Below are 17990 nucleotides of genomic sequence, written 5' to 3' on the forward strand. Positions count from 1 at the left end.
CAACAGGCGCGGAGCGTCCCCCAGGCCGACGTTCGGAGGGCGAAGGTCGGCGTGCACCTGCGACTAAAGGCAGCTTGGACCACCCCATACCAGCCCACTGGGGCATCGCCGTTCTCATTTCGGGCACTTCCTACCGGCGTGGAGGTGGCCCGAATCCGGAAGTGACTGAACACTTCGGGGTTCCCTCACCCCTCCCCGTCACGGGGTGCTCGTGGACACGCGGGGGCCCCCACTCGCCACCAGGGGCAGGGCCAGCACGCCGAGCGGCCGGGCCATTTCCCAGCGCGCGCTTCCTCAGACGCCGCGGAGGCGCCGACCCTGGCCCCGACCTTCCACTTGGGACGCTTCCCGGGGTCTCGGGGGACGGCGCCGGGCGAGCGGAGCCCCCTGCGCCTCGGCTTCCCGCTCCGGCACGCCCCCCGCCCCCACTTCCCGCCCGGGCCACGCCGCGGCCGTCGGTTGAGCCCTAGGTCGCGCCCGCTGCGCTGCGCGGCCGGCCCCGGCCCGGAGGCGACAGCCCGGTTTCGCGCCTCGCCCTTTCGCGGGAAACGGCCCCCGGGCGCGGTCCCCGAGGCCGCGCGGGCCGGGCGCCCGAGCAGCGCTCTCCTCCGGGCCGGGGTGCTCCGGAGCGCGCGCGGCCTCCCCCGCCTCCCCGCAGGCGGAGCCGCCCCCAGCCCGCCCACCTCGGGCTCCGCCCCAGCGCGGCTGTCGAGCTCTATAAAGTTCCTCTTTCTCACCTCGCAGGCTTAGTTTCTCCACTTGAACTTGGCACCCACCGCAGCCCTCGACTCCCAGTCCTGGGCGAGGTAAGGCCTGGAGGAGGGGGCGCGAGGCCGGCGTGGTGGTGGTGGTGGTGGTGGTGGGGAGGGTCCGTCCCGGGCCGCGCTGGGGAGACCCCGGCTCGGCAGTAGGGAGAGCGCACCCCGTGGGGCGCCCCTGGTTCCACTCCACCTGCCCTGCGCCTGGGGCGCCTGTGCCGGCGCGGAGGAGAGCAGTGCGGGCGCGCTCAGAGCATCCTCGCCACGTCCCGGGGCGCCGCACGCCGCTAGGCAGGGGCTACCGGGCCAGGCGGGGCCCCTGGAGGGGCGGGCGCCGGGCCGCCCAAAGATCTCCAGCACAGCGGCGAGTCTGCCCGCGGGTCCTATCAGCTCCAGGGCGACACTCCTGCGCCCGGTTCTTAAGGGACCCACCCTCCCCGCGACGTCGGGCGCCGCGTTTCCCCGGCTGACGGAGGAGCAGCCCGGAGCTTCGCCGCCTCAACCCCTGCCCCGTGCCCTCCCGGGCTCCATCCCCGACCTCCGGGGTCTGGCTGCGGCTCTGCACGCCGCCGGAATCTCCCGCTGCTTGGCTGCGCTCTCTGCCTAGCGCCGGCTGTCGGCCACTTGTTGCTTCCAGGGCCGCTTAGTCCCCATTAGCCAGGGGTTGTTGGGGGGCTAAAGTGCGAGTGCGGGACGCGAAAGCTGGAGGCGGGGAGGCGCTGGGTCCTCCGCGCGTGGGGGCCGCCGAGGGAGTGTGAGCTGAGGGCTGGGCCAGAGTGAAAGCCGGGGGGAGCAGGACATGGGATGGGGACACCCCGGGAAGCGCAGGGAGCCGGGATCGGCGATGGAGCCGCCAGAGGAGTTGGAGCGCCCCCAAAAAGTTGTGCGTCCGGGGAGCCCTTTGCGCTGTGGAGTGTGCTAGAAGGTGGGGCCGGAGGAGGGCCCCCACGGCGGGCGCGCTCGGGGATGCTAAGGTGCCTTCTCGGGGGGTGGTCCTCTGGCCCCTGGCCCTGCAGGCGCGCGCCGCAGCCTCGGAAGCTCTGGGGGCCGCGTGGTCACTGCCAGAGGCTCTGGGGCGGCGGCTGACGCCCGGCTGTCCTCTCGCCGGCAGCGTGCGCGGCCAGTGCGGGAGGCGGATCGGGGCACGCTGGGCATGAACCTGGAGGGCGGCGGCCGGGGCGCGGAGTTCGGCATGAGCGCGGTGAGCTGCGGCAACGGGAAGCTCCGCCAGTGGCTGATCGACCAGATCGACAGCGGCAAGTACCCGGGGCTGGTGTGGGAGAACGAGGAGAAGAGCATCTTCCGCATCCCCTGGAAGCACGCGGGCAAGCAGGACTACAACCGCGAGGAGGACGCCGCCCTCTTTAAGGTCCGCGCGCGGGCCGGGCCGGGGGCGGGGGAGGCAGACCCGGCCCCGTCCCGGACTCCGCCGAGCGGGCCGGGAGGAGGGAGGCGCGGGTCGGGCGGCCGCGGGGCGAGGCCGGGCGTGGGACTGGGCTCCCCAGTGATGCAGTCACCTGAGAAGTTGAAGTCTCCACGCCTTGTCCCAAACCTGAGCCTGGGACGCGGGCCCACCCGGGGAGTGGACACAGCACAGACGGTCTTGGGGAGTGGGTCAGGGTGGCGCTGGACGGCCCGAGAGGTCTTAGCTGTGTCTCTGCGGGTTCCTTTATTTCTCCTCCTTTGGTCAATGTATGTCTCCCTGTGCAGCCCTGGGTGCGCCTCTGACCCTATTGTGTGCAGCCGTGGTGCGCCTCTGACCTCACTGTGTGCAGCCCTGGTGTGTCTCTGACCCCACTGTGTGCAGCCCTGGTGTGTCTCTGATCCTACTGTGTGCACTGTGTCTCTTACTCTCATGTGCAGCCCTGGGTGCATCTCTGACCCCACTGTGTGCAGCCCTGGCTGCTTTTTTGATCTTACTGTGTGCAGCCCTGGTGTGTGTCTGGCCCTACTGTGTGCAGCCCTGGTGCATCTCTGGCCCTACTGTGTGCAGCCCCGGTGCATTGTCTCTGACCCTACTGTGTGCAGCCCTGGCTGCTTTTTGACCCTACTGTGTGCAGCCATGGTGCGTTGTCTCTGGCCCTACTGTGTGCAGCGCTGAGTGTGCTCCATCTGTCTCTGTTCTCCTGTCCCTGACATTGTTTTCTGTTTTTCTCCGAGTTTCTCCCTCTGGATTTCCACTCCCCACCTGCTGCAGGTCTCTCTTCTATCTATTCTAGATCTCTCGGCCCCTCAACTCTGCCACTCTGCTCTGGTTATTCTGTCCCAGAGCGCCTCTCTCCCTCTCTCTCTCTCTCTGGGTCTCTCCTTCCTTGCCCTCTACGAGTGCCGCCTCCATGACTGTCTTCCCCCAGGGAGTTTACCCAGTGCACTGTGGGTTGGGACCCAGCCCCCATGTGTGGGCAGAGCAGGAGAAGGGGACTTTGCTCTCAGGGCACCCAACTGTGTGACCATCTGTCTGGACTCTGAGCAGCTCTGTCCCCAGCCCCAGCGAAGCCTGCCTCAGACTCCAGTGGGGAGAGCCCAGTGCAGGAGCCTCCACATACCTCCCCACTTTTAGAACTCCCAGCAATGTTCAAAGCAGCCGTTGCTAACTTGGCAAGGACAGGCTCCAAAGTGAAAAAGTAGTTTTCCTAGAGAACACCTGTTGTGTCTCTGTCTCGGGTTCTGAGCCCTAGGTACCATTCTCTCTCTCCCTCCCTCCCTCTCTCTCTCTCTCCCTCTCTCTCTCAGAACTTCAATTCCCGCGTTCTTGTTTAAAAAGACCTGCATTCTGACTTTTCCTGCTCTTTCTTCGCCACCAGGCTTGGGCACTATTTAAAGGCAAGTTCCGAGAAGGCATCGATAAGCCGGACCCTCCCACCTGGAAGACGCGCTTGCGGTGTGCTCTGAACAAGAGCAATGACTTTGAGGAGCTGGTGGAGAGGAGCCAACTGGACATCTCAGACCCCTACAAAGTGTACAGGATCGTCCCCGAGGGAGCCAAGAAAGGTAGGGGCCTCCCTGCACTGGGGTCACTGCAGAGAAATGGCCTCACACTTGCAGGACCTGCCCTTCTGTCTGGGAGCCACTGGCTGCCTTTGCCTTTTTGATAGCCTGCCTGCCTCCTGCGTCCTGTGTGAGCCCCCCAGGCTCTCAGCCCAAACCCTGTGGGTCAGAAGTTGCAGCTGCTGTGGTAATGGTGTAGGATGATTTCTCACACCCTAAGCGTCTGTGAGTGTGTGCATTGAGTCTATTAACAAAAACTGGAACACGTATCTAACAGTCGCTAGTAAGGAATGCTCTGTGGAAGGGAAGTGTTGTCAGTGTATTACTACCGCTTATGATAACACAATGTCACCTTGTAGAGTGCGATGTGGTTAGCGGGGGTGCTTGTTCAAACTCCAGATCCTTGGAGTCATCTTTCCAAGACTCCGACCTGAATGTCTGGACCAGACTCCAGGAATCCGCATTTAAACAGAGCGGACCGATGACCTCACCTGGGAAGCATCTCCCTGGCTGGGCCATCGAGTCACAAGGCACATTTGCACGCAGCGTTTTCATTTGTTTCTGTCCCTGTCCCACTGCAGTCATTCCTTGCAGTGTGGCATGCTCAAGTAACTGCCCAAGAGGGTTGCTGGGGAAAAAAATGCCTTATTTGTCAACACCATGCTGTGCATTCTAAGAATGCGAGCCCCAGGTATTTTTCCAAGACTTGACGTTGCATTCAGTCAGTTCCTTTTTTCACTCTGTGCCATTTCCCTTTCCCCCAACCACAAAGGGGCCAAGCAGCTGGCGCTGGAGGACCCACAGATGACCATGGGCCACCCCTACACCATGACGGCTCCCTACACCTCGCTCCCAGCCCAGGTACGGCAGAGGTCACGGGCCTCTCTGGAAGGCACGGCTGGGTCTGTGTGAAGCCACACGAAGCTGGCTGGCCCCATGGGGCGGGGAAGCCGCGCCGGCAGCAGCAGCAGCAATGGATGTGTGCTAGGACAGGCAGCGTGCCTGTCCACGTGGCGCTCCTGCCGGTGTGGGTTGAGTCGAGGAGGGCCGGGTGAGATGCCTGTGGGGATGCACTTCTCCCGCTGACCTTCTGGGAAACAGGCCTTTTGTGGAAGTCCAGGACTCTGGAAGTGCTGTTTTGTCATGTGAAACCGCAAGGCAGCTGATCTCCCCGCCCCTCCTGCTGTGAATGGCAGCTCTGTCCCATCTGCTTGGTGGGCAAGAGAGGGCGAATTCCTGGTGCCAGGTCTCACCACATGATGAAGCTCTGCAGAAGTCGCTCCTTCACAACAGTGTCTCCATTGTGCTTGTGATGTTTTATTTTTCTGATCCTCCGTGGCTGGCTCCCACCTAGCATGTTGAACAATTGACTCGAACTTTTTTGGATGATAAATGATCTGGCTGCCAACCAAGCAGGGATTCCCTGAGGAGCTGGGGAGGCCTGGAAAGCACTGTCCCCCCCCGCCCCACCCTGCCGAATGCCGAGGTTTTCCGCCCCAGCTCCTCCCGTGTTCCTTTAGCAGGTTCACAACTACATGATGCCGCCCCACGACCGCAGCTGGAGGGATTACGTCCCCGATCAGCCACACCCAGAAATCCCCTATCAATGTCCCGTGACGTTTGGCCCCCGCAGCCACCACTGGCAAGGCCCAACCTGTGAAAACGGTAAGGAGAGCGAACGTGGCCGCAGGCCAGTGAGGACTCGCTCCCATCCTGTCCTGGGCTGCACCGTAGCATATCAGCCCCCCTCAGAGGCTGCCGGAATAGTGCCAGTGTAGCAGAGGAGAGAGGGACAGGGGATGGGGGGGGAGAGAGAGAGAGAGAGAGGGGTCTTCCATTGGCTGGTTCACTCCCCAAATGGCCGCTACTGCTGGAGCTGCGCTGATCTGAAGCCAGGAGCTTCTTCCGGGTCTCCCACAGGGGTGCAGGGGCCCAAGCATCTGGGCCATCCTCCACTGCTTTCCCAGGTGCATTAACAGGGAGCTGAATTGGAAGTGGAGCAGCTGGGACTCAAACCAGCACCCATATGGGATGCCAACAATGCAGGCAGCAGTTTTACCCACTATGCCACAGTGCTAGGCCCCAGAGGGCTTATTTAAACACCCCAGAGAACATTCCAGGCAGCCAGAAATAGAGGTGACTATGGTCGTTCACAGAATCTAACTAATATGTCCAGGTGACCCATGGACAGTGAAACTCCAGGGTTCAATTCCAGAGCTCAGGACCCCCAGGCCCAGCCTTCCAGACAGGGGATGTCAGACAAAAAACCGTTGTCTGTGTTTTTCGTGAAATTATCTTGTTAACACACCAGACTTTTTTCATCCTCCCTGAACGACCTTCACGGTGTTTATAATCTTGATAGAGTGATGGATTTTGGCAGCCATCCCTCCTGGATTGCCCTCAGTGCTGCCTGAGGGCCATGTGATCTCTCTAGTCTGTTTCTGTCTACCCACCTGTAAAATGGGTACACGCTCCAGCAGTGTCCGAGCTCTTCCTCTGCAGAGATGCCGGGAGATGGTGGAGATGGTCTCCCTCTGCCAATTGCACTTACTCTTGGGGCTAGAGGTAGTGGTAAGAAGGCCATGGAAACACCACGAAAAAATTAGATGGCCTCCCCCGGTGCCTGCCTAGTGGATACTCCCAAAACTTGCCCATTGCCTGTTAGCTGTGGTCCCGGGCCCCCAGGAGTTCCCCAGCCATCAAACTGAACTGTGTCAGCAGAACTCAGAAGCTCCACACAGAGAAAAGTTCACACTGTGTTCACTGCAGTGAGACAGCTCTGAGGACTTTGAGTTCCTTAGCTAGAAGTGCCGAGCTTGAGTGGCACACTGGCCCTTCTGTGTGTTCGAGGAGCGCTTGCTCCCTTGTGGATCGGTCACTTTCTGTCTCCCACTTACATTCAGATCACTCTTGGCTCCTGGTATTGAAGAAACGCATCATGATTTAATGCTTGTATGGAGTGGCGTGTTTATTTAAAAAGCTTGTAATTCAGTTTTACTGGCTTTTCTAGAGTGATTTGCAGCTAAGATTGGTTTTCCATGCCGTAGCGGAACAGTCGGCCAGTGCTCAAGTAGTTTGTGGAGCTGGGGCTTGTGTCCAATGGAGCGGGCATTGCTGACCTAGTGGCTAGTTAAGAGGTAGCGCTTAGAATTGAGCAGAACAGAATAGACACCTTACAGCGTAGAGAGTGCCAAGTGCGGTGCCAGCACGTTGGGTTCTGCTACATCTTTATCCCTGTTCCATGCAGCCCTCAGTACTGCCTGGAGACGGGCTTCTCTCCTGAACCCAGAAGTAGCAGGCAAGGTGCATGTGGGCTAAACAGCATGTCGGCTTTTAACCAGGCTCCCTGGCTCCAGAACTCACATGACCCGAGTGCTTAGCTCTGTGGTCAGCTTGCTGTGTGGCCAGGGACTCATCCACCCACCGCTCTCGGAGCCTCCGTTTCCCAGCGTGTCGATGAGAGAGAGCGAGGCGGGGGGGAGAGGGGGAGAGGGGAGGGAGAGAATGAGCTCTGGGTTTCCTTCCAAAGATGAGCAACAGCCCCTTCCTCCCTCAACTTTGGTTTTTCCAGCTGCACTTTGGCTTGGCTTGTCTCACAGGCACGGGCCCTGGTGCTTAGAGTGCTGGGCGTGGGTTGAAAGGTCCCTTCCAGGCTGCGTGCCCACCCCAGGGGCCTCCTGGCATGGTGGACTCTCTGTGTAGACATCATCTGATTTCTATTTGCAAATGCAGGTTGCCAGGTGACAGGAACCTTTTATGCTTGTGCCCCACCCGAGGCCCAGGCTCCCGGGATCCCCATAGAGCCAAGCATAAGGTCTGCTGAAGCCCTGGCGCTCTCAGGTGAGTGCGGCGGTCGGTTCTGGAGGCGCCTCAGCCAGGCCTCTGCTGCGTGGAGGCAGTGGGGGCTGGAGGTGTAGGAGTTCCCTGTCTCCCAGCTTGCGTGGCCTCTGCAGAGGAGCCAGGCTCCCCGTGGCTCGGACACTGTCAGTGCTGGTCGGAAGGAGGCACAGCTGTCTGCTTGCCAACACTCCGCCGAGGGTCTTGCGTCGGCCAGTATTCTCCCAGTGGGAAGCCATCTCTTTTTAGGAAAGCGACCGCGCTTCTCATTCTGAAAAGCTCATCCTTTGTCCAGGCTCAGCCATGACCAGACCTTCCACACCTGCTGCTGGGGGTCATTGTCTCTGGAAGACTCCTGTGCCCACAAGGGAACACACACGCTGGTTTTCCCCTGAACTTGAACAGAACTTGCAAACCAATTACAGATCCAATCGGGTTTTCTAAAAGTCCCATCTCTAAAAGAATTCCCGCACCACGGAAATCGTACCTGCTGTCGGGGAGACGCGCTGCTTGTTCACAAAGCATGTGCGGTGTTACCTGGCGTGATTTTTTAGAGATACTATCTTGGGTTGTTTCAGATGGGATTGGGATTTAGCTCAAACATGAAGAACTCCAAAATTCTCACCTCATGTCCTGGCCACTTTAAAAATCAGCTAAAGGAAATACAACTCAATCCTGCAGGCTCGGGGAGCTGAGGCTAGCGGCAGGGTCCTGGCTCTGCAGGAGGAATTCCCTGAGTAGGGACCCTTGGGTCTGTGTTTAGAAACTTTCAAACCTTTTTTTTTTTGAGCATCTAAGACTTGTGTGGGTGCCTGTCGTGTAGGAAATAACAGCTATTTATAGCTCAGCACCTCGTGATCGCTGATGACATTAAATGAAATGAAACCTGCCCTGGGAGTCACCTCGAGTGGCCAACACCCACGCTCCTCGGGCGCCTTCTCTGCGCTCTGTTGACGGCAGCAGAAATCGAAGCGACAGCGATGTGGGTTAGGTCTCCCAACCCGCCCTTAGAGGAATAGGAGGGTTTTGTGGGTTTCTTTTTCTGGTGTGCCTGAGAGAGGCTGACGAGAGCCTTGAGCTCTTTTCACAGAGAAGGCGGCTCCCATTCATGTCCGAATCCCATCAGCAGTGCCCGTGGGATTCCTGCACGGGCTGCCCTCGTGCCCCCCGGGAGCTCCTCACAAACACAGTCCGAACCTTCCGTGTACACGGGTGAGATTGGCAGGCGGGCTCCATGGTTAGTAAAATGTTCATGAATGAGCTCGCCTGGCTGAAGGCTTTAGAAGGCGCCCTGTTAGAGCTCTTTTCAGACGTCCGCACAGAACCTGGCGGGATTCTCACAGACTTTAAAATCAGTGTTGCTACTTAGAGCATTTTTCTCAGTGATCCCTTTTTTTCCACAAGGAGTCATTTTATGATTAAAAAAAAAAAATTGCACATGTCCCATGTAGAAAACTCATTTAAAAATCAGAAAAACCAAAATGGAAAGTTGAAAACATCCCCTGCACCGCCCGGAGCTCATCGCTCTGAACGCCAAGTGCCCACCTTGCCTGCTTGGTCACCTACAGGTGACATACGTGTTGCCTCAATGACATCACAGCGATAACTTAGGGAACTTTCACATGTGTAGAGACACTTCCTTTTTTTTTCAGACCCCCGTTATGCTTTTTTTTTTGCTAATAGAAATTAAATTTGGGGCTAAACTCGTCCAAGATCAGAGTTGGTTTGCTTAAAGGTAAATTCTAGTGTGTGACACATGCCTCAGTATTTAGACAAACGAGACCACTCCTACTCTCATCATTTAAGAAAAAAAAAAAATGACTCAGTTAAGTTTTTAGCAAGGTGCCCCCTAACAAGACATGCTTTTCAGAAACTTAATGAAAAATCCACTCTCCCTCCAAAAACCAAATGAGTCTAAGGCCCTCCAGACAGACGCTACTGGGTGGGCCAGTTAAATAGGCTTCTTGGGGTGTGGAATACACGCACGCGGTCTGCGGGTCTGCAGTAAGAGGAGGGTGCTGGCCCGGCCTCTTCTCCTTGTTCCTGGAGCATCTCGGGACACTAGTCTGCCAGCAGAGGCTCTGCCAGAGCCGCCTGGGTCGCTTAGCCCTGCCTCCACGGCTCTGTGTTTGCAGACTGCCGCCTGCACATCTCCCTGTACTACCGGGAAATCTTGGTGAAGGAGATGACCACGTCCAGCCCCGAGGGCTGCCGGATCTCCCACGGACACACTTACGACGCCAGCAACCTGGACCAGGTCCTGTTCCCTTACCCGGAGGACAATGGGCAGAGGAAAAACATCGAGAAGCTGCTGAGCCACCTGGAGCGGGGCGTGGTCCTCTGGATGGCCCCCGACGGGCTGTACGCCAAAAGACTGTGCCAGAGCAGGATCTACTGGGACGGGCCTCTGGCCCTGTGCAGCGACCGGCCCAACAAACTGGACAGAGACCAGACCTGCAAGCTCTTTGACACGCAGCAGTTCCTGTCAGGTACCGCATCTCAGCGGGTGGGGCGGAGGTGGTGGTGGTGTTCCTGCCGTGGGGATCAGAGATGCCAGGGTCCCACCTGTCGGCCACAGAGCCCGCTGCCGCGGTGCCAGAACAGGTGTCTGTCCCGTCTCCCTCCTGCCCCTGAAGTCTGCTTTGCTCCCCCCCGAGGCTGGCCGGAGAGGCGGGTCCGGCTGAGCTCGCCCTGGCGGCCTATGGCGCAGGCTGGCATCTTGAGGTTCTGGTGTTCAACCAGTGGCCCTTCCTACCGGGGCTCGGTCTCCTTGGCCGTGTGAGCTCCGCGGGCGTGTCTGCTGACGTTGCACTGCTTTTCGGGTTCCTAGAAAAATCTTAAAGGTTAGCAGTCTATTGTTAACATTTTTGGTTCTGAGATGTGTCATTCTGAGCCGCCGCCGCCCCCCAGGTGGGACCGGGGCCGGAGTGTGCTGAACTGATTGAGCGTGGGGGAACGGAGAGAGGCTTGTCACAGGAACTCTGCTCGCCACATTTTCCAGGCCCAGCGCCGTTAGCTGCCCTCGTTTTGATTTCATGGCAGTTATTTTCGCCACGCGCTGCTTGGGTGAAACTACTGACCGTGCCCTTGGCGAAGCTCCGTGCGCAGAGGCTGGGGCTGACGGCCTGCTTCTCCCTCTGCCTTTTCCTCCCCCAGCCTTTCTGGAGGTCCCACCCCTTCCAAATCACCCGGGTCCTTCGGGTTTTTCGTGTGCCTTCCACGTCCAGGGCGTGCGTGTCTTCTTCTCACCGTGTGTGGCTTGTTGTGTGAAATATGCACACGCCGTGGAGCGGCTCCGTGGAGCTGGTCACGTTCGCGTCACTCCACATGGTCAGCCCCTCTGTTTTTGTGCATTGCCCCTTCGCAGTTCCCAGGAATCCGGGACACTGGGATCACCTGTCGTCTCCAGGGCACACGGGAGCGCTCCTGAAGGCATTCCTTCTTTCCTACTGGGATCTTGTGTCCTGTGACCGATGTCACCCCTCCCACTCCCAGGCCTGGTGACCGCTGTTGGACTGCTCGGCTTCAGTGTGTTCAGCGGTTCAGATCAGGCGCTGTCTGTCCGCCTGCACCCGGCTCGTTCCACTTAACCTGAAGCCTGCCAGGTTCACCCATTCTTTTTGTGGCTGAAGAGTATCCCAAAGTGTATTTATGCCACTCTTTCTCTATCCGTTCATCCGCTCATGGAAACCTTGATTGATTCCATGTCTTGGCTCTTGTGAATAGTGCTGGGAGTGCACATGTCTCTTCGAATTCCCTTTGAATACAGACCCCGTAATGCATTTCTGGATCCTGAATATTCTTTTTCATTCATTCAGTTTAGTTTAGTTATTTGAGATACAGAGACCGGCATATAGCGCTGTCATCCAATAGTTCACTACTCAAATGCATTTCTGGATCCTGAATATTCTTTTTCATTCATTCAGTTTAGTTTAGTTATTTGAGATACAGAGACCGGCATATAGCGCTGTCATCCAATAGTTCACTACTCAAATGCCCACGATGGCCAGGCCAAAGCTTGTAGCCAAGAATTCAGTCCAGAGCTCCCATGTAGGTTGCAGGGTCCCAATTACTTGAGCCATCTCCCGGGCTTCTGGAATTGAGAGTGGTGCTGGGACTTCAACCCAGACACTCGGATGTGGCATACGGGCACCCCAAGTGGCATCTTAACCACCACGCCACTGAAGGTACTTGTTTGATTCGATGCATTTAAAATAAAAATAGGAGACCTCTGTACTCTTGGCACTGTCGACATGTGCTCAGCCGTTGGGGCTTACGTGACCCAAGTCTGCACAATCTCCTCCAGGTTCTCCTGAGTCCCCCACACAAACCCACCTGTGGAAGTCTTCCCAAAGACGCGTGACATGGGAGAGGGGGCCGTTGCTGGGGGCTGCAGCACGGTGAGGAGGGCACACAGGGCTGGGCATCCGTGTTGGAAGCAGCAGGCCTGTGTTCCAGCCTCTGTGGGCACGGTCCTGCTTGTCCACCTTGAGGTGGAGTGCAATGCTCGTGGTGGGGGGAGGGGCACCCCGTGTCTGTCCCAGAGCCCGAAAGAGCTCACAAGCCCTGCAAAGCTAGGCCCCCGCAAGCTTGGGTTCCCCCCACGAGTGTGGATTGGAGTCTTCAGACCTGAAGCCCGGAGAGGGCCAGAGCCATCTACAGGAGCCATCCCAGGAGGATGGGACCTGCCTTTCTGAATTTCAATTACCAGGCAAGTTTTAGGAACAAACAGCGGCTCCTTGCTTGTGACTGAGTCACAGGTGCACCGAGAGCTGCGCACAGGCAAGAAGGAGGTGCCTCGTGGCAGTCTGGGGTTGCAATTTCACTTGCCTAGACTTTATTCCTTGTAAGATTTGTTTGTGCAGTTGAGAGACAGAGAGAGAGATCTTCCATCTGCTGGTTCACTTCCCAAATGGCCACAACGGCCAGCGCTGGGCTAGGTGGAAGCCAGGAGCCTGGCGCTCCATCTGGGTCTCCCACGGGGTTGGCAGACGCCCAGGGGCATTAGTAGGGAGCTGGATGGGAAGCGGAGCCATCGGAATTTGACTCGGTGCACACACAGGGTGCCGGCATCACGGGCAGAGGCTTAATGCTCCAGGCCGCAGCACGGGCACCTGGACGTTAATATTTATCCACGAGCAGGTGTTGTTCTTTCTCGCGTTCCTTCCTTGCTAACCCAGGGCTGTGCCTGCTGGCACCGGTCACTGAGGTTCAAGGAGGTTGCCATGAACCTTGCCGCTGTGACCCCAGCTTCTGCACAGTGAAGGAGTCCCAGCGAACATTCTCGCGCCGTCAAGTGTTTCAGGCAGGCCTTTTTTCAAAGAATTGTGCCAACTTGCCATTCTGATCAGCCCGTGTAGGTGTACTCCCAGACCACGGCAGCACGGTGTGGGTTACGCGTTCTGACTAAGTCCGTTGGGTTTGATTTGAATTGAAGAAAAGAGCAGGAAGTCAGTGAGTCTTATGAGTTAGCTAGAAACTTCTTCAGTTGAAGAGAGCTGTGGAAATCTTTGATATCTACCCATTCAGAATTTGCACCCCCACAAGGGACAGCCCCCAAAGGCACCGCCTGGGGCTGCACATCTGATAAGCGCATGTGCGCGCAGCTGCTCTGCAGGAGGTTCAGCAGCCGCTGGGCAACAGTGTGTCTTTTGTGGCTAAGACTCTCGGCTCTTGGTGCAGGAGTGGGAGTCCCGCTGAGCATGGGCAAAGGGACACAGGTCAGCGTCAGGGCTGAGGGTCTGTCCGAGACCCGTCCTGGTTTCTGCCCTTTCTGGGGCGTGGTGTGGATCCCCAGGACTGAGCCCCAGTGTGACTTTGTCACCTCTGTCCTCGCCTCCAGTGGTAGCGGTGTCCCCAGGGCAGCCGAGAAGTCGGTTCAGGGTGACACAGTTGGGGGTTTTGCTCCCAGCACCCAGTGGGACCGCGCTTTCCAGAGCTGGTGCTCACTCAGTCCCCACGCTCACACACGCCGTCTCCCATGGTGCCTGCGCCACCTGGATGGATCATGTGCGTGCCCTAGGTGGGGCATGAGCTTTGTTAACAATGCTGGGGGCAGAGACCTGGGCAGCAGCTCAGACACTCAGCATGCCCACATCCCATCTCAGTGGTCCTGGCTCTGCCTCATGACTCCAGCTTCCTGCAACCGAGCACCCTGGGAGGCAGCAGATGGTGGCCCAAGTAGTTGGGCCCCTGCCACCCACGTGAGAGACCCAGACTGAGTTCCTGGCCCCTGGCTTTGCCGGGCATTTGGGGAGTAAATCAGCAGATGGGAGATGGGAGATCTAGCTTTTCTCTCTCCTCTCTCTCTCTCTCTCTCTCTCTCTCTGTCTCTGTCTCTCTATCTCTCCTATCTCCTGCTTTTCAAATAAATAAGCAAAATAGTGCTGGCATGTCAGAACACTCTGCCATCTTTAAATGCGATTTTGTTCTTCATATGAGTTCTTTGGCCTTAACTTGATGCCATTTCTTCCTTTTCCTTTCCGTCACTCCTCCCGACTCGTGGGCCGCACGCTGCAGAGCGGGCTCTGATGCTGCAGGTCACTTCCCTCTGGAAGAATCCAGGGAGGCAGAGCGAGGGCCGTGAGCTTGGACTTGCAATGGCGGACCTGGGATCTCCAGGGTCAGGGCCCACTGGGGGAGACGCGGAGCCCCAGCTCCTGGGACAGAGTTCTGTGTCACAGTAAGCACTTGCTTCCTGTTGAAACTGGCACGCGGGCGACGAGGGTTCCTGACGGTGGCTTTCTTGTGGGCTTTGCAGAGTTACAAGCGTTCGCTCACCACGGCCGTCCGCTGCCGAGATTCCAGGTGACCTTGTGCTTCGGGGAGGAGTTCCCAGACCCTCAGAGGCAGAGGAAGCTCATCACGGCTCACGTGAGTATTCAGCTTCGTTCACAACCACACTGGTTTCCCTGCTGGGGGCAGAGACCCAAGGTCAAGTGACCTGGGAAGGTAAACGTAGCCCTTAAAATAGCTGGGGAGGAAGTGTGGCCCAGCGAGCAGCACAGCCCAGGGCCCCACTTGACATTCTCAGCCTTGAGTTCTGCTCATCACAGAACTGGGCTGGCAGTCACGGGCCGGGGCGGGACGGGGGCAGTGTCCCTGAAACCAGGGGCTTCACTGGTCCCAGCTGATGTGTTTTCCAGGGCAATCGCCATAGCCCCATTTTATAAGATTTTTCAAAGGACTCATTCTAAATGTTGCCCCTTGAAAGTCCTCCATGTCTGTGAGTGCTTTAAAATGCTGTCCTGGGAGCTGCCATTGTGCCGCAGCGGGTTAGCCTCCCATGCAGTGCCGGAATCCCACAACAATGCACTGGTTCCAGTCCTGGCTGCTCCACTTCCAATCCAGCTCCCTGCCAATGCCCCTGGGAAGGCAGTGGAAAATGGCTCAAGTGCTTGGGCCCCTGCCAACCACATGGGAGACCCAAATGGAGTTTCTGGCTCCCAGCTACAGCCTGGCCCAGGGCTGGTTATAGCAGTCATCTGGGGAATGAACCAGTAGCTGGAATACTTCTTTCTCTGCCACTCTGTCTTTCAAATAAATAGCTAAGTCAGTATTTAAAATGCCATCCTAGCTCCATATCTTCACCTGATGGATGGAGAAGCTTTAAAATTCACCTATATATTTTTGTAGGTACCCTCCAAATGTATCCCAGTCCCAGCTTTAATTCTGGGTTTTTAGAAATAAATTAACGGCCGGCGCCGCGGCTCACTAGGCTAATCCTCCGCCTTGAGGCGCCGGCACTCCGGGTTCTAGTCCCGGTCGGGGCACCGATCCTGTCCCGGTTGCCCCTCTTCCAGGCCAGCTCTCTGCTGTGGCCAGGGAGTGCAGTGGAGGATGGCCCAAGTGCTTGGGCCCTGCACCCCATGGGAGACCAGGAGAAGCACCTGGCTCCTGCCATCGGATCGGTGCGGTGCGCCGGCCGCAGCGCACCTACCGTGGCGGCCATTGGAGGGTGAACCAACGGCAAAAGGAAGACCTTTCTCTCTGTCTCTCTCTCACTATCCACTCTGCCTGTCAAAAAAAAAAAAAAAAAAAAAGAAATGAATTAACTAATGGGCATATGTTCTTCCGAGGCTGCCTCTTTCAAGGATTCAGGCAGGCAGGCTCCTCGGAACCGTCTCCAGCCAAATTTAAGACAGATTCAGCGATGGCAAGTGAACCTCTTTTTTCATAGACAGGTTTATACAGATAACACACAGTGTTAACGTGCCATGGAAAAGGCTAACAGATACCTAAAGTTTCTGAATTAGAAAACTTTACATTTCTTCCTGTCCTCATGAGGTAATGGGCCCACGTGGACAGGGCCAGGTAGAAGTGTAGCACAGAATACCACAGTTCTGATGAACCTTTAGGGCTGATGATATTGAAAAGTGAAAGAAAGCACGGTCTCATCTTGAACGTACTCCCCCCCCCGCCCCCGCTTGACTGTAAAATCCAACCACTGAAACTATAATCCCAGAGGCTTTGGAGCTTTCTCATTAATCCCGCCCACTGATTGATATAATTATTGCTGTAGTCGTTGAGACTTTATTAACAGTGGGGATTGTTAAATGGTCAAGTAAACTTGGCATTGGTGAACAACATTTAGGAAAGTGATGCCAAAGCCTGCTTCTGGAAGGAATGGCTCTCTTGTACATTAGGCAAGGTTGGGTTCGCAAACTCTCCTGAAAACACTGTTGTATGGCCCATGAGTGCTACTCATTTTTATTGTGAATTTAATTAATTTCAGGTATTTACATAGGAGTTATGCTTCAGTTGTTATATATATATCAAATAATATAAAGTATCAATTTTTAAAGATTTTTTATTTGAAAGGCTGAGTGCCAGAGAGAGAAGAAGAAAGAGAGAGAGAGAGAGGGAGAGGCACTTCCATCTGCTAGTTCATTCTCCGAGAGAGAGAGAGAGAGAGAGAGACACTTCCATCTGCTAGTTCATTCTCCAAATGGCTGCAATGGAAGGGTTTGGGCCAGGCCAAAGCCAGGAGTCTGGAACTCCATCTGGGTCTCCCACAGGGTGGCAGGGGCACCAGGCAGGTGGCCATCTCTAGCTGCTTTCCAGTCATGTGAGCAGGAAGCTGGATTTGAAGCGGGGCAGCCAAGACCGGAAGCACTCCATTCAGATGCCACTGTTGTGTGGCTTCTTCCATCCCAGGGCTCCACCGGCACGCCCATCAAGGCCGAGTTTTATGCATGATTGAAAGCAAAGTGTCTTAGATGCTGTAGGTTCAGGACAAACTGAAAGCTGAGGGTTATTTTGTTTTTGTCTTTTGGTGATTGTGGCCCACACTAATAACCAGATTAGATAAATCTGAGGCCAGTTAACGTCTCTTTTCCCACAATAGCAATTTTGTTGTTTCGTCTTGTTTCTTTCTTTTCCACTTGACTTGGATTTAGGATTATCAGATGACCTGGAAATCTGAAGTCATTCAGGTTGAGCCCCTCATTCCTATCAAACCGCAGTTGCGGAAAAACTGCCCTGAGTGTCACTCGGAATTCTTTGCAATGTGATCATTTGACCTGATTTGCTTCGTCTTGGTTGTGTCAAGCGGCAGTTGACTTAAAACCATGGCCTTTGTCAGGGTCAGCTCAGAATTGAGTAGATCATGGCTATAGCTTGTTCCACATAAGGACTAACAAGCAATTGATTCTTGAGATGGCTCCGAACATGCAATGCTTCCACGTATTGGAGCACATAACTAGACTTAACTTTCCTGTCCCCTGAGGATATGAGAGTTCTTTAATGATGAGTCAGTTAAAAAGAGCGTCTTGGTAATATATATGTTTAAAATCTCTTATTAAAGGTAGAACCTCTGCTAGCCAAGCAACTCTATTATTTTGCTCAGCAAAACAGTGGACATTTCCTGAGGGGCTACGATATCCCTGAACACATCAGCAGCCCGGAGGATTACCACAGATCTATCCGCCACTCTTCCATTCAAGAATGAAACAGCATCAGGACAAACCGTGCTGTGCCGCTGTAAATATTGGGTGAAGACACGGACCGACTGCTCTCTCTTCCCTCCGAGGAACTCAGAACCGGGCTGTGAGTCAGCATTGAGAACCACAGCCAGAATGCGTGCGGGGCGGCAGCTCCACTTGCCTGACAGACACGTGCTAGTCGTCCAGGTCCAACAAGTAGACCATGGCTGCGTCTTTGACAGAACTGTGAAAACTGGCCTCGTGGTGTGTTTACATGTACTCACACGCTGTCTTTTCCTGTGGTGTAGACTAGTTCAGGCTTCAAGACTGAGAAAACTTGCATTTTGGTGTTGACCAGTGACTCAGGAGGAGAAAGCCTGAAAGTGCTGTCCCATTTCTCAGGGAAGGAAAGTCTCCAAGGTGGAGACGACTGAAGAATGTGCCCGTGTCTAGGAGCCGCAGTTCTCGTAGGAATGGTCCCCGC

The 17990-nt window shown here is 56.2% G+C and overlaps 1 protein-coding gene across 1 annotated transcript; it reads left to right on the plus strand.

Annotated features, from left to right (window-relative positions):
• The first annotated feature begins 1911 nt into the window (after positions 1 to 1911).
• On the plus strand, positions 1912 to 17532 carry IRF4 (interferon regulatory factor 4). Its single transcript, XM_062187310.1, has 8 exons — positions 1912 to 2127; positions 3563 to 3749; positions 4519 to 4607; positions 5270 to 5411; positions 7479 to 7586; positions 9719 to 10072; positions 14344 to 14456; positions 17389 to 17532. Exons 1-8 carry the CDS (start codon positions 1912 to 1914, stop codon positions 17530 to 17532), a joined length of 1353 nt encoding a protein of 450 aa, XP_062043294.1.
• The last annotated feature ends 458 nt before the right edge of the window (positions 17533 to 17990 follow it).

The sequence above is a fragment of the Lepus europaeus genome, chromosome 3 (assembly GCF_033115175.1).
Source record: "Lepus europaeus isolate LE1 chromosome 3, mLepTim1.pri, whole genome shotgun sequence".
Taxonomy (NCBI): domain Eukaryota; kingdom Metazoa; phylum Chordata; class Mammalia; order Lagomorpha; family Leporidae; genus Lepus; species Lepus europaeus.

Excerpts from the sequence above, each read along its gene's own strand:
- IRF4 (XM_062187310.1), top strand. The coding sequence starts at position 1,912 with ATGAACCTGGAGGGCGGCGGCCGGGGCGCGGAGTTCGGCATGAGCGCG. Across the intron at positions 2,128-3,562 it reads AGGACGCCGCCCTCTTTAAG|GCTTGGGCACTATTTAAAGG; the intron begins GTCCGCGCGCGG and ends CTTCGCCACCAG. Across the intron at positions 5,412-7,478 it reads AGGCCCAACCTGTGAAAACG|GTTGCCAGGTGACAGGAACC; the intron begins GTAAGGAGAGCG and ends TTGCAAATGCAG.